This window comes from Mercenaria mercenaria, chromosome 4 (genome assembly GCF_021730395.1).
Source record: "Mercenaria mercenaria strain notata chromosome 4, MADL_Memer_1, whole genome shotgun sequence".
NCBI classification, from domain to species: Eukaryota; Metazoa; Mollusca; class Bivalvia; order Venerida; family Veneridae; genus Mercenaria; species Mercenaria mercenaria.
In genome coordinates, this window is record NC_069364.1 from 23,178,726 (window position 1) to 23,193,809 (window position 15,084).

Consider the following 15,084-nt stretch of genomic DNA (forward strand, 5'->3'; position numbering starts at 1 on the left):
GCTTTAAATCAACGTTAATTCAAATAAGTCAGTGTAAAAGAAAGAAAAAAACCTACAGAATAAATTATGGTAAGTGTATGTACCATCTAAATATAAAACACATTTGGTTGTTTAAAGTACGCGTGAAGGCACTCTGTTTCCAATCAGTTTCAGTAAGTGTCCCTGTGATCTAGTGGTAATACGCTTGACTGTCAAGACAAAGGTCCGGGGTTACTTTACTTGTTACTGTGTTTGTATTATTTATATAATGATGTTGCTCTTGTTCGGGCCATGTGCAAACTGAACATTTTTAATAACAACCTTAAAACGCTTGAAACTTGATACCCCGGTAGAACGTTTGCTTTTCCAACGGCAGTCGTTAGTTGGTGACTTCGTTTTGTTTCAGATATCCATGACTTAAATCAACGTTTATTCAAATAAGTCAGTGTTTACATAAGAGAAAGAAAAAACTGACAGAATAAATTATGGTAAGGGTATGTACCATCTAGATATAAAACACATTTTGTTGTTTAAAGTACGCGTGAAGTCTCTCTGTTTCCAATCAGTTTCCATAAGTGTCCCTGTGATCTAGTGGTAATACGCTTGACTGTCAAGCCAAAGGTCCGGGGTTCGAGTCCCGATCCATGCACCGGACGCTTCTGGGATACTCTTGTGTGTCTCCCACTTAACCAGGGGACAGTACTACTTCTTCCCAGGAGAGTGGAGTGCATCGGCCCTTCACACTGGACACGTTAAAGAACCGGACTGTCTACTAGTATTCGCAAAGAGCTAGGCTAAGTAAGCAGGACATGTCCGTATCTAAAATATTTCTCTCCCTCTCTTTCCCTCTTTTTATGGCATTATCTCGTTCTGTCCTCCCTCTCTTTTCTTATGGCATTATCTCGTTCTGTCCCTCCCTCTCTTTCCCTCCATTATCTCGTTCTGTCCCTCCCTCTCTTTCCCTCTCTGTTCTTATGGCATTATCTCGTTCTGTCCCTCTGTTAAGGATGTTGGATACGTTTCAGGCCAATTTGTTCTACAATTAAGAATTTTTTCATACTTTGCATGTTTGAAGATCTTTAGTATCTATTTCATATAAAAGCAAAAAAACGGTAGGTCACCGAACTCCTTTTCATTATATCGGCCATTTTCTACACACACTGTCAAGACAAAAGTGAAATTTGAAAAACCTGGAAAAATTGGGGGTACATTTCAAAACACAAACTATCTTTATCAGTTGTAAAATAATTGTATTTCTAACAATTCAGTTTGAATATGCTATGAAGTCAGTATGAAATTTTAATGATTTTCACATAATACTGTTACTCATTTTCACAAGGCAATATAATTACCCCACCCACTTTTTTTCCAATGGGACCAGTACTTGTATCAGTCTAAAGATAGCATAACATTATTTCTACAATTAAGATTTTTGAAAAACTTTTTGTATATATTGTGTCTCAAAATTGCTTCAAAATAAGGGTAAAAAAAATGGGGGTCACCGAACATATAAGAGAGATATTCTGTATTTTATCATGAAAATACCAAAATTTTAGAATATTTGGGTTTGCTTGCAAATAAGCTATAACAACAAATGTTTTCATGAAAAAAAACCACCTAAACAATATGAACATGTGTGCAAAACATAGTTTTAAATAACAAAATAGTTTCAAACCATTTACATCGACATTTCATCATAAAAAAACAGATGTAATATTACCCCACCCACTTTTTTAAAGTTAAGTATGAATTGTATAGCATTGTTAACACTCCAGCATGAATATTACTATAACAATCTTCACCAAAGTATAAAAACAATATGCATGGCTACATAATCTGGAATGTGTTGCATTATGGGGATGATCCGACCAGTATATCAAGAGTAATGTGCCCCTGATATAGTAAAAAATAGCAATATTTACCAATTTTTTACAACTGTATCATTTTTATTTAAAGAAATCTCGAATAAACTTAGAAAATTGTCTAAAATAGACAATGTGTACGGCCATAGGGTCTTGCAAGACCTAGATTTCAAGCATTTTCAGACTAGCAAGTCCAGAGTTATCTGTCCCTGTTATATAAAAAGTTGCAATATTTGACAATTTTAACGCTCTAGTTTGAACATTTTCATAACAATTTTGATCAGATTTAATGGCAATGTATACGAGCACAAGCTCTTGGAATAACTCGATTTTGGGTATGATTAGACCAGCTTGTCCGGAATTATGTGCTCCTGATATATCACAAAAGCTGTCTGTTAACAGCACACTTGAAGGGGTTTAGGAGATACAGAGCAGACATAAAATTGAAGGCTTTGAGTTGTGACCTTGACCTTGAACCGACATGGGTGACTCATGGGTTCTGCACATTGTCTTGATGAGGTGATCATTTGAACCAAGTTTTATGAAAATCCTTCAACATGTTCAAGGGGTTTACCGTTTAGGAGATACAGAGTGGACACAAAATGTTACGGAAGGACGGAAGATGGAAGGACGGAAGTAGGGAAGGATGGACAGAGACCATTCCTATAAACCCCACCACTTGTGGCGGGGGAGTTATAAACACCACGACAATAACCATGGAGGAAATGACCTTCAATTCAGCACCTAAAAAATTTCATATTGTGATAATTGCCTACAAAAACAAGTCCCAGTACCGTACCGTATTATCGTTTTCTAACAGATGGTTAACCACCTTAAATATTTCTAACAGGTAGTGAACCACCCCAAGTAATCTAAAATATTTCTAATTGTCACTCAAAAATGTTCTGGTATGTAGGACTCTCAATGAAAATTATCTTATATCATATATGATAATAAATCACCTTAAATTATGTCCAGAAGTTGTGTTGAGCTACCTTAAATAATTCTTCCTATAGTAAGTTACTGAATTAAACCAACAGGCTACTTCTAATCAGGCCATAGAAATATATAAAGTGTGTAGTAGACCAAAAACCTATCAAAGTATCTTTCAAGTTCAGAACTGACTAGTACTGAAATAAATAAATTTCTTTTTAATTCACTGCACAAGACATTATATATTTGAAAATTTCTATTAATTGACTATTTGAGAAAAGTACCTTGGACCTTTCATCAATGAAATTTACCAAAATTCTCTAATATAAAGCAAAGAAAACCTGTAATTTGTTCAGGATAATATTAAACAGTAATGTTCAAATCAAATAAAAGTACATGTCATGAATTTGTATACTGGGTATAAATACTCAAACAGATTTTCTGAAAATCTATTAATAGAACAGTTTTACTTTATGCTAAAATTAGTTAACCACTGGACCAATGAAAAATCAATACTACCTTGTAATGAGGATGTGGAAATTGCTGGAATCCCAAAATGTGTACAGTAACTAATAAATGGGGATCCAGAAACTGAATAAAAAAAATAGGACAAGTCTAAAAATAAATTCCACTGACTAAGATTAGTAACAAAGTACTGGCTTGTTGAATATACCTTTTAATTGTTAAATATATTGTTCTTTTATTTTGATGACAGTTTCAATAGATTTAAGAGATAAAATTTAGTTTGAAAAGAGATAGATAGAAGATACATCCAAAGAACTACAAAATACATTATAGCTATTTGATACAACATGCAGAATCCTTCACCAATTATAGTTTAATTCTGTTAAAATCCCCTTTACCAAGTTAATGTGACTTGTGAATTTTCTTTCTATCTTTTACAATAGCACATCATCTTGGCTGATAGTGATTCTTTTTTTTTTTCATTTGTACTTTATTGAAATCACTCAAAAATCCTAACTGATTACTGAAATACTAAACAGTTGTAAAGTTTCAACCTCCAATTTTGAAAAATTTTGATTGATTTAAATACACATTAATTTTACATTCACTCTAAACCTGTATGATATAATGAACACAATTCTCTCAGATCACTAGCTATTTACTGGAGGAATCACCGTGTAAAAGTCAAATCAAAATAACTGTAGACCAGTCTGTAAATACTGTCTCTTCTGTCAATGGTAAACCTGTTTCCAAACTTTTCCATACACTAAAAGTTTTCATTTTACTAGTATAATCTTTCTATGTATGTTGTTTCGTCAGAATCACTGGATTTTTTCTGTATCCTAAACTCAGTGTTGTCGACCTCTGTAATTGACTTTGTCAACACTAACATTATTCATAAAATTTCTTCACTTGACAAATTAATCACCACATATGTATAAACATCAACATATGTGTGAAGTCTGGAGTACATCTGACATTGTACTTATAATATAAAATTCTGGTTCACGTATTTTTTAAGAGTATCCTGCACAAAGCTCAGCAAAAATTTCTCTCAGAATTGGTAATTTATAACTTAATGTTACTTCAAATACTTGTCAATCTGACTGCACATCATTTAACGACCACACATTTACAGTTGACACCTCATCACAAACTCTCACTGGGGCTGCATTATTGTACTCGCCCTTACTTGGAACTTTACCAGTTATAAGAAGGAGAAATGTGGTCTGTTCTGCTCTTTATTATTTCCTTAGTATCTGTTCTACCAAGGCATTTCTCAAACTGTACTCTACTCATATCTGGTTCTGAAAATAGACATAATCATATCTGGTTCTGAAAATTGACAATCAATACAATTCGCATTGTTACAGAATACTAACTTGATTACTAATAATTAAATATTTTAAAATTATGTATACTAGGTCTTTATTAATTCATTCATAAATCATCATGATAAAACATATTTAAGCACAATGGTCCATTACTCCAGAAAAGATAAAAGAACCTTAAGGCCTCAACAGATATTAAGTTCTAGTTGTACAACACTAATTATCTCAAAGATGTACAATTTTAAAATTGTACATCTTTCACATTCAGACAGTATTCCACTCCCATTTAAATAACAGAGCTTTACCTAGTAAACATAGTGCATTACTAGCCATTAGGTACTGAAAAGAATGTAACCATTCTTAATAAAAAATAATATCCCATGAATTTGATTATGCATGACACAAATGAGCCACGCCATGAGAAAACCAACATAGTGGCTTTGCGACCAGCATGGATCAAGACCAGCCTGTACATCCACGCAGTCCGATCAGGACCAATGATGTTTGCTTTCAAAGTCTATTGCAATTAGAGAAACCGTTTCATAGCGAACAGTATGGACAAGACTGAGCAGATGCTGGTCGGAAAGGCAATATGTTGGTTTTCTCATGACGCGGCTCAAATCATACAAAATAGAACATGTCCTAATCTGTAGGTCAAGAAAGATTTACGAAATCAAGGAATAGCATCGTACACACGATAACATTTGGCTGTACATCTAAAATTTAATTGGTGTTGTACAACAAAAACCTACCGTCTGTTGAGGGCTTTAGAATGAACTAAGATAATTAATAAACAATTACAGTACAGTATGATCTACTATCAAATGACAATACAATATATTTTACATGACTCACCAGACTTTTGGAATCTGTAAACCATAAATGAACAGGAACAATGCCACACCACTCATGACAACTTCCGCATTCATTCTGGTGCTGCGCTATTTTGTGTTGATGACATATGTATTTCCATGTTTTTTTCCAGTATTTATTTTGGAAATTTTATGGAAAATGTAGACAAGCTTACTGTCGCCGAGTGGCTGCTTTTAAATTTCTGACTTTTGTAAGCAGACTTGACAAGTGGTCCAATTCAATAAGTCCTTCCTTCCTTCCTGGCATTCTGGAAACTGGATAAAGTCCTCATGGATCACTAGTGTAGGAATTCCGAATGTCACACAAACTGTCCTTTTTTACGAACCATATTTACATCTATAGAAATACTTCACAGTCTGTTCCCGTACTCTCGACAGCTAACAGTTACTGCCTAAAACTGATGGCAAACGTAAAACAAATGACAGACGTAGTGAGACGAAGATTCGTCAACTTTTTAGCCAAAAAACTGCATCAAGACGACACTTCCGCATTGCGCCAAAACAACCGACTGCTTTACGAAACCGGTGAATGTCGTTAAAAATCCCGCGATAAACTTAGATTTAAAGCCTCAACGAATAGTTTCCTTCTACCTTTTCCACTAAGACGCCGATTATTGAAGATTCTCTTGGAAAGAAAGCAAGAAATAAGTAAAATTCAACACACTTAAATTTTTCGACTTTACGTAAACCGAGATCATTCGCGCATGCGCACAAAATGTATCGAACTACCTTAAGATCGCAGAGATAGAGCGTCTGTAAAGGTATAGGATAAATTAGCGTGCTTTGTATGTACAAGCGCCTTTGAACGTGTTTGTCATGAAAAGGGCGCTATATTAACATGTATTCTAGCATAAAACTGCTGTTCTTGTCACTTTTTGGGGGTGTTTTATCAAGAGAGAAAACGTGTGTTAACAGAGATTCTCGCGCTCATGTGCTGTTAAGACACCTTTTATATATGCGCGTTCCGTGGCACTGCGTAAACGTATTACGGCCCCAAAAACGAATAATTTAAATGACGTCAACGTTAGAAAACAACTCAAATATTCCCGCGCATTTCATGGAAATTAATGACGTTGAGAGAGAAGTATTCATTTATTAATTATTTTCGCGCTTTATGCTAATATCGTTAGCGCATGTTCATTTCGTGTTATAACATCTTCAGAATCCCTCGGGATTCTGCAGACGTTATAACACGGAAAAAACATGCGTTATCCCTACATTTTATATCAAGATGGTAACTGCACATACCACAGTCTAATCTTAAATGATATATACTTAAGTATACACATATTTCATCTTAACATCTTCTATATTCTAATAGTCTAATTCTATATTCACAAAAAAGTTCATTTAAAGTGTACTTAATAACAAAAGAATCAATATTCAAATGACCTCGGAACTAGAACAATGATGCATCAATTTTAGTTTATTGAATTGTGTATTTTACTTCACTCACAAATTACATCTGTTTCATATTTCTATACAAATGACTCGTGTATATTTAGGGATACACAAAATAAGACATTCAGACAACGTTTTCTTACAATGGAGATCTAACAATCAATATAAAATCAAAATAAAATAACAATATTTTTTTTCTCAAAATTAAATGCTTTTATCTATTTCCAGTTCTATTCTTTAAAAATATAAAACAAAATATTTGTTAATTTTTGTTCATGCATAATTAAACAGCTGATAAGCGTATTTTGCTTCTTATATTTTTTTGTCATTTTTGTTGTTGTGAAAAATGAAAGATCAAGTAGATTTTGACATTACTACTTGATAACAAAATCGATTATATTAAGATTGATTTCTCAAGTGAATTTGTACAAGTTTTAAAAACAAGACATTGTAAAAAAATTAACTCCTTGTGTATCATAATTTATCATAATTTAACTAGTCCCAGCCGGCGGCACCGAATTGGGAGCCTCTCCAAAACCCGCAGTGCCGGGTATAATTGGATTAATGTCACTACTCGATGCAGAATCGTCGACCTGGCGGTTATTCTTTATGTGCCTGTAGGCAAGCCAACCCAGGGCAGATAGAAGACCCAGGACGGCCAAGGCTCCGACAGCTGCTCCGGCAATGATCGCTGCACCAGGACCAGATGGTTCCGCACTAGACGCCATATTTTTTGTCATTGTATTGTTGAAATTTGCCAGATGAAGATTGTTGCATGTTTTGTACCCTGTAAAATGAAATGATACAAATCTTGCATAACAGAAGTCTTTATCTATCAGTATTCTGTATTTCACAGATATATATGAGCTGAAAGAATGCACTAGCTTAGAATCTGATTAATTTCATGTCCAGTAAAATATCATGGAATGCGGATTGGGACATCCTCAATTTTTTTCACGGTTAAAGTGTCATTTTCATGTTTTATGTAAGTCAGTTCCTGGTTTTATTTCATTGCGGACCTATATTTGACATTTTGGTAGCATTTTGCATTTATAGAAATGTAAACAAACCTTATTTCTCGTGTGTTCGTACCTACATTTTAGCTGTCAGTTCGAAGATATTCAATAGTGTTGTCCTGTCAGACAAAACATCTCTCTTATAAGATACATGACCCCTACTTTTCTTTTTTTGTGTGTGTTTTTTAGGTCATTTAAGAACGTAAGGCTAGTAATTCTTTTTTAAAATGGATCTGCATTTACAGTTTTTTATTATAGATTTTGACAAAATTTGCTACATTTTATGTGTATTAAAAGTTTTGTCATATGAATTTGTCCCGCCATGCAGACGATGTAAACAGGGGTCATGTCATTCACACGAAAATTACTTAAATAAAGCATCACTATTCATATGTTTTTCGTCCAATATTTCGGTGGATCTAAAATAGTTCCTGAGAAAAAATGTGAGTTAGATAATTACACATATATACATACATGTTTCGATATATGGAAGGCCGTACAAACCATAATGTTATAATGGAATTATATGGGAAAACAGTTGGTGTTCTCTAACCTATAGGACTACTTCATCAAGCAAATGTATGGATGTCATGTGGAAAAATAGGAGTGAAAAACTAGAAACTGTATCAAAATTGTTCTTAAGTAGCTAGTTTTGTATGAAACAAAGAACAATTTCTTTTATTGGTATATAGCCTATTGCAACCTGGCGTAAACAATGGACGTGTTTTTTTTATAGGTAACATCACACTAAGTAGCTGTATTTCTTTATTCTATATAAAATTGACATATTTCCAATGGCTGCAGCACACATCAGGACCCATTTTAAAGTCTGTAGGTTATATTTCTCGAAGAATATTGTCAGTGCTGAATAAAAATCAAAAGAAAAGTGGGGGTCACGTTTGATGCAAGAAACTATTTTCAGTCAAACATACAAACTGCAAAATCAGCTAAAAATGAGACACCGAATTGTAGCGGCGGTGTATGATCTACTGAGTTTCCATCACAAATTGTGTCATGTCATTACTTCATTATGAAAATGCTACCTACATGTCAACCACAGATCTGTCATGTGATTTCAGCAAAACAAAAACAGCAATGAAAATAAAGAAAATAGCTCACACAGCAAAAAAAAAAAACAAAAAACAAAAAAAAAACAACAACAAAAAACAACCAAACAAACAAGAATGAAACTGAAGTCCAGCATATTTATTAAATTTCAATGAGCATGTTAGAATGAAAATAATCAAGGCTTTCTTGTGGTTTATCGTCTAGTTAACCAGGTTCATCGCTCAGATGCTTCAGTATGTAACCATCTCGGGCAAACGCCTTCGTGGTTCAATTCCTACGCATCTGACCTCCGAACCGTGTTAAATTAGACGACAAACCACTCGAAGGCCTGGATTATTTGTTAAGTAGGATTTGTTTTGGTTCATAGACAAAAATGTGGCAGCCATATTTTATACAGTCATTGGGGACTAGTTAGACATTCATTGCTGAATTATCTCTCACTATATATACCTATACATTTTCACTTCTTACTTGCATCATCCGCAGTTATGATCGTCCCCTTTGCACAGACGTAATACGGTTGTTTATCATGAGGTACTACTGAGCCAGAGGGATTTTCTGCCTCCAGTGTGACGTTAGCATGAATTGACCTGTAAATAAATATGCATGCGCCTATCAATCGAAAGCGAATTCTTACTTCTACTTTCTACTTAGATGTTACTAGTCGATGTTTTATACATTTTCCAAGGAGTCTTAAAATTAAGCAAGGGAAAACTGCAATATTGGTAATTTACTAACAATTTAAGGTCGCTGTCTGAATGTGCCAGCTAGATGACTATAAGGATCTTACATGCCTGCCTGTGTAAGACGGGGTTTCCCTACCCGAGGGAGTGTGGAATGGGAAACCTAGCGTCAGCGAGGTTTTTCATCCAAGCTGTCCCCAGGACAGGGAAAACAGTCGTCTTACACAGACAGACATGTTAGATCATTTTTCTTGCCTATCACGTTCAAAATAGATCATGGAGACAAATAAATTTGGGTATTTCCTGACATTATTTATATGTTTATGATGTCATAATAGTGCCAGTACGCTATTTTGGACAAGGTTTTCCCCCAGGGAAAGACAGGAATATCTATATCCATGGCGCGTATGTATACATTTCCCGCTATGTAGGCAAGAAATACCGTTTCTCCAAGCGCTCTACGCCCATTCTCTTACATACGAAAGACATTTCAACTTCATTATTTCACGATTTCTGCTTCATGATTTCACGATTTCCACTTCATGAATTCACGAATTCACTATTTCTGCTTCCTGATTTCACGATTTCCACTTCATGAATTCACGATTTCACGATTTCATGAATTCACGATTTCACGAAAAAACTTCACGATTTCTTGATTTCACGATTTCCACTTCATGAAATCACGATTTCTGCTTCCTGAATTCACGATTTCCACTTCACGAATTCACGATTTCACGAATTCACGATTTCTTGATTTCACGATTTCATGATTTCACGATTTCTTGATTTCACGATTTCCACTTCTTGAATTCACGATTTCACAATTAAACTTCACGATTTCATGATTTCTTGATTTCACTTGTTCTATTTGACCTATCCATTCCGTTACTCTCCATTCAGTGAAGTGTAAACATAATGAATGGTCTGGGTTACAGAGGATGAGTTTATACTCCTGCATACGTCTGTGTGGAGGTCGGGGAGGGATATTGGTGCCTGTACAACACAGTATTGGGTACTTTCAACACTAAAACATGTATGAACAAAATAAGATGCTCAAGTAGATTTACTGTTTTAGACAATTCCAAAATATATAAGTATGTTTATTATGCCCACGCCATTTATCACGACGGAGCATTAAGCCTTGCAGTTGTCCGTCCGTCAGTCCGTTATTTTTGAATCCGTCTTTCCGTCCATAGACACATTGGTTTCTGTTCATTTAAAAGAGAATGCTTGCATGGATTGAATTTATATTTTGTATGTATATCCTTTCCACGCCTGTAACGTCTAAGCCGCTTTTTTACGTTTTAAACGGCCCTCGTGGTAAGGCCGTATTCTTGATCAACTCAGTTTGCATACCATTTACACAGCAGGTGGCAACAGCTTACATGTGAATAAGATGCACCGCTTTTCATTTAATAGCACAAAGATGAGGAGCTTACTAAAATCGAAAAAAGGGACTGGAACAATTTCACATTTTAAGCAATAATGCATTCTAAAAGTATTGTTTGTAAGTCTATTTCCTGATCAGTTGAGGCATTTTCGGCCAGTTTTCACTTTCAGTACCTAAACCTGGTTGTACAATTATATAACACGCCATCTTACATGTAGCGAATATCACCCGCGGTTTTCTACGTCATACATCAGTCATGTGACTAATAAAATCGCGAAAACTTGAAATTGTACTATAATTATGAAATCGTGAAATCGAGAAATCGTGAATTCTTGAAGTGGAAATCGTGAATTCGTGAAATCTTGAAATTTAATGGTGAAATCGTGAATTCGTGAAATCAAGAAATCGTGAATTCGTGAAGTTTAATGGTGAAATCGTGAATTCGTGAAATCGTGAATTCATGAAGTGGAAATTGTGAAATCGTGAATTCCTGAAGTGGAAATCGTGAAATCGTGAATTCATGAAGTGGAAATCGTGAAATCGTGAATTCATGAAGTGGAAATTGTGAAAACGTGAATTCGTGAAGTGGAAATCGTGAAATCGTGAATTCATGAAGTGGAAATTGTGAAATCGTGAATTCGTGAAGTGGAAATAGTGAAATCGTGAATTCGTGAAATCGTGAATTCACGAAGTGGAAATCGTGAAATTTTATCACGAAATCGTGAATTCATGAAGTGGAAATCGTGAAATCAGGAAGCAGAAATCGTGAATTCATGAAGTGGAAATCGTGAAATCAGGAAGCAGAAATCGTGAATTCATGAAGTGGAAATCGTGAAATCACGAAGCAGAAAGCGTGAAATAATGAAGTTGAAATGTCACCACGGGTCTTTCGTACTTACACATTGAATATATTTTTTCAACAACTCTATTGTCCTTTTTAAGAACGTTTACTAGATGTTTATCTATTACATTTCAAACTACAAAATTAAAGAGAATATAGCATCAAAACAACAGTCAATCACAAAAATATGAACATAATGGCGTCGTTCGATAAAAAATCTTGCAAATTTCAAAAAGAATATTGAATTTAAACTGAACTGACAGTAAGGATCAAAAGAGAATCGACAAGACTATTTGACCTTTTTCTGGAATCAAAGACATTGTAAATAAAGATCAGGACATGTATTTAAATTGAAGTGCGTGTTACAATTTAACTGAGTGGGTCTTTTTGTTTCTTTTTTTGTTTCATTTTGATAAAACACGACTACCAAAAACAAAAAAGGGCTTGTGTGTTTAACGAGTATCAGATTAAAAACAATATTGATTTGCTTTCATCAGATTGCACCTTAAGGTATCTGTTAAACAAATGATTATATAAAAAAAAGTTATAATGCATTAAACGTGTATTGTCAAGGCTTGTTGATTTTTTTTGAAACTAGGGATTTTGGATGTTTCGAATCTGACTCTGCGAAAAAACTTATATTTTAAAACTCTCTGTCTATACATGTGCTTTAAACATATATAAGCCGTGCCATGGGAAAACCAACATAGTGGGTTTGCGACCAGCATTGATCCAGACCAGCCTGCGCATCCGCGCAGTCTGTTCAGGATCCATGCTGTTCGCTAACGGTTTCTCTAATTGCAGTAGGCGTTAAAAGCGAACAGCATGGATCCTGACCAGACTGTGCATCGTTCCTTCACTTTTCTCGTTTGTTTAGGGACATGCGAAATGTGAGAAAAACACGAAGGTACTTTGGCGAAGCCCGAACGAAGGTACAGTTGCAAAATGAAACGCGAATTCTTTGATAAGCATCACATCTCTTCCCCATCGTATCTGTGCGCTCGCCCTGGTCCTTTTAAATCGTACAGGAATCAAATAAAAAACAAACTTTTTAAACAAATTAACAAGGGTAAAGACGTGAAATTCATTTAAAAATGCAACATTTTAGAGAAAATGTAACATACATGTATTTTGAAAATAACCGTAAGAAATGTAATGATGGATTCATTCAGGGCAAAGATGCGTTTGTGTGTGTATGCGTCATGTATGCGTCTGTTTGTGTATTATTATGTAGTAAACTATTGTAAAATTTTATTTACATCTACAATACATTTTATATCAATATCTAACACCTTTAGCTTTCTTTCCCACTACATTCAGAATAGCATTTTCATTTATTTGTTTTCATGCATGCATTAAAAATAGACAATGTGTAGCTTATACTTCACTCACCCGTCCTTGCTGTCATACAGTAACGATTCAACTGCCTTGCCACCAATTGAATTACATACTGTCTCTTTCGAAAATCTGCAGCCGCAGTATTTCCCTGAGCCAGTGAGACCTAGCTCAGGGTGATTGTCCAGTATCTCAAACACAATATTTTGTTGTGTATTCCAGCGGGAATCATTGGCAGAACAACTCTTTGAATCGACCAACACATCAACAAATAGATATTGTGTTTTCTGTGATGTCACTTTTGTCTCCGACAAAATGAAAGATATCGCGAGGCAATCTGAAGCAGATAACATAATAGAATAGATTCATTTGATATGAAGCATTTAAAGCGCTAACAGCAAGGACACACGTCGCCTTCTTTCCACAATGCAGCAAGTCCAATTTTGGCAAAATTGGGACTGGCATGTCTCTATGACCTCTTTATGATGGTTAATTTGTGACCTTCAACAAATGTTCTTAGTAGTGCAAAGCCATTGACACTCAAGTCTTTAAACGTCCTTTCCCAAAACTATCAAAAAGCTAGTTACAGCATTGTGTAAATAAGATGACGTATGTTCCCATCAGTTTGTAGTTACGCCATGCAGGGATACGTTTTGAATTCAAATTATAGTTTTAGAAGCATCTTGTAAACATGTTCGAAACCCTTTGCATGTTCTTGGGAAGGACAAACTTAAGTCTACCCAGCTAATCCCCATTGACTCCCTAGGAACACATATACTTGATCGAAGTAAAGAAGACCTTCACCAGTTGATCTAATATCGCCATTCAGCTCTCTAACCCCTTATTGTTGGAAGGGGTGGGGATGGGCGATGGAGGCAAATGTGAGATTACTTTTAGATTCGGTATTCAAATAAAATGTTATCATAAAGTACCCATGAAATTTTCTCAACAAGTGAAGACATCATCGGTCCAAGTTGATGGTCGGACGGCTTCAAAAGCTTCGACAAATCATTAAAATATAATATCATCAGAATACATGTACATATCAAATGTAAATAATTATACTTATAATTTTCTCTTTTTATCAAAATATCATACGAATACCATACAAAGGGAAGAACTTTTCTTGATGGCATTAATATAACATAAAAAATCTAAAAAAAAAGTAATTTCGAACGCTTTAAACATATATTTTTATCATCTTATCAGAAATGTAGATCTGTTTGGTTTAGAATAGATAAATATAATGAAATGTTAATAAGTCTTTAGATTAAATATGTTGAAATGCTTATAACACATGATAATACAAAAGTTATGAGTTTTCGTGCTTTTAAAATTCAATTAAAGTGCCAGTGTTTAAAAAAATATGTAGATAAACTGGTGTCCTTCAAAGTGACTGAAATTGTAAAACAAAACACATGAATGGGGTTCAAATTTGTAAGAATGACAATTTAAAAATAGGTGGACATCTAAAATAATAAAGGATCAAAAGGATAGAATAAATATATCTATAAAATGAGAAGTAATTATCACTAATTCTAATTTATTTATGCCATTGGTATTACGTACAAAAAGTACACAGTCTGTGAATAAAATGTAATACTTACATATCAATTTAGTTAAACTCCAAAAATTTGAAAAAATGAATAATGACATTGTTAAACGTGTTGGTCATATTTTATCTCCGCCACATATATAGACATTTAGCAAATGTTCACATATTGATAAGTATATATATGACATAATCAGTGATCGATTTTTGATATTTCTACAAAAGAGAATGGTTAAAAAAATCTGTGCTATTGACATTCTGATAAAGCTCTTATCAGGGAAAAGCCCCACAGAATTGATTACAGGTTAGCCAGTTTATATCTAGTTAGTTCCCTTGTAGATTAACATTTGCGG

At 34.5% G+C, this 15,084-nt stretch overlaps 1 protein-coding gene and 1 long non-coding RNA gene across 2 annotated transcripts; both read right to left on the bottom strand.

The window, feature by feature from the left end:
- Window positions 1–3,434: 3,434 nt before the first annotated feature.
- Window positions 3,435–6,171, bottom strand: LOC128556253 (uncharacterized). The gene is made up of 2 exons (XR_008370515.1): window positions 5,426–6,171; window positions 3,435–4,546 (listed from the first exon to the last, which is right to left on the bottom strand). It is a non-coding gene; the product is annotated as an uncharacterized LOC128556253 (long non-coding RNA).
- A 431-nt stretch (window positions 6,172–6,602) lies between these two features.
- Window positions 6,603–14,950, bottom strand: LOC123557406 (uncharacterized). The gene is made up of 4 exons (XM_053540716.1): window positions 14,787–14,950; window positions 13,237–13,516; window positions 9,399–9,517; window positions 6,603–7,630 (listed from the first exon to the last, which is right to left on the bottom strand). Exons 1-4 carry the CDS (start codon window positions 14,833–14,835, stop codon window positions 7,335–7,337), a joined length of 744 nt encoding a protein of 247 aa, XP_053396691.1. The 5' UTR covers window positions 14,836–14,950; the 3' UTR covers window positions 6,603–7,334.
- Window positions 14,951–15,084: the final 134 nt, after the last annotated feature.

Coding starts and splice junctions, on each gene's coding strand:
- LOC123557406 (XM_053540716.1), bottom strand. CDS start 14,835: ATGTCATTATTCATTTTTTCAAATTTTTGGAGTTTAACTAAATTGATA. Junction 13,517..14,786: donor GAGTTTAACTAAATTGATAT/GTAAGTATTACA, acceptor TATCTGCTTCAG/ATTGCCTCGCGATATCTTTC. Junction 7,631..9,398: donor CATAACTGCGGATGATGCAA/GTAAGAAGTGAA, acceptor TTCATTTTACAG/GGTACAAAACATGCAACAAT.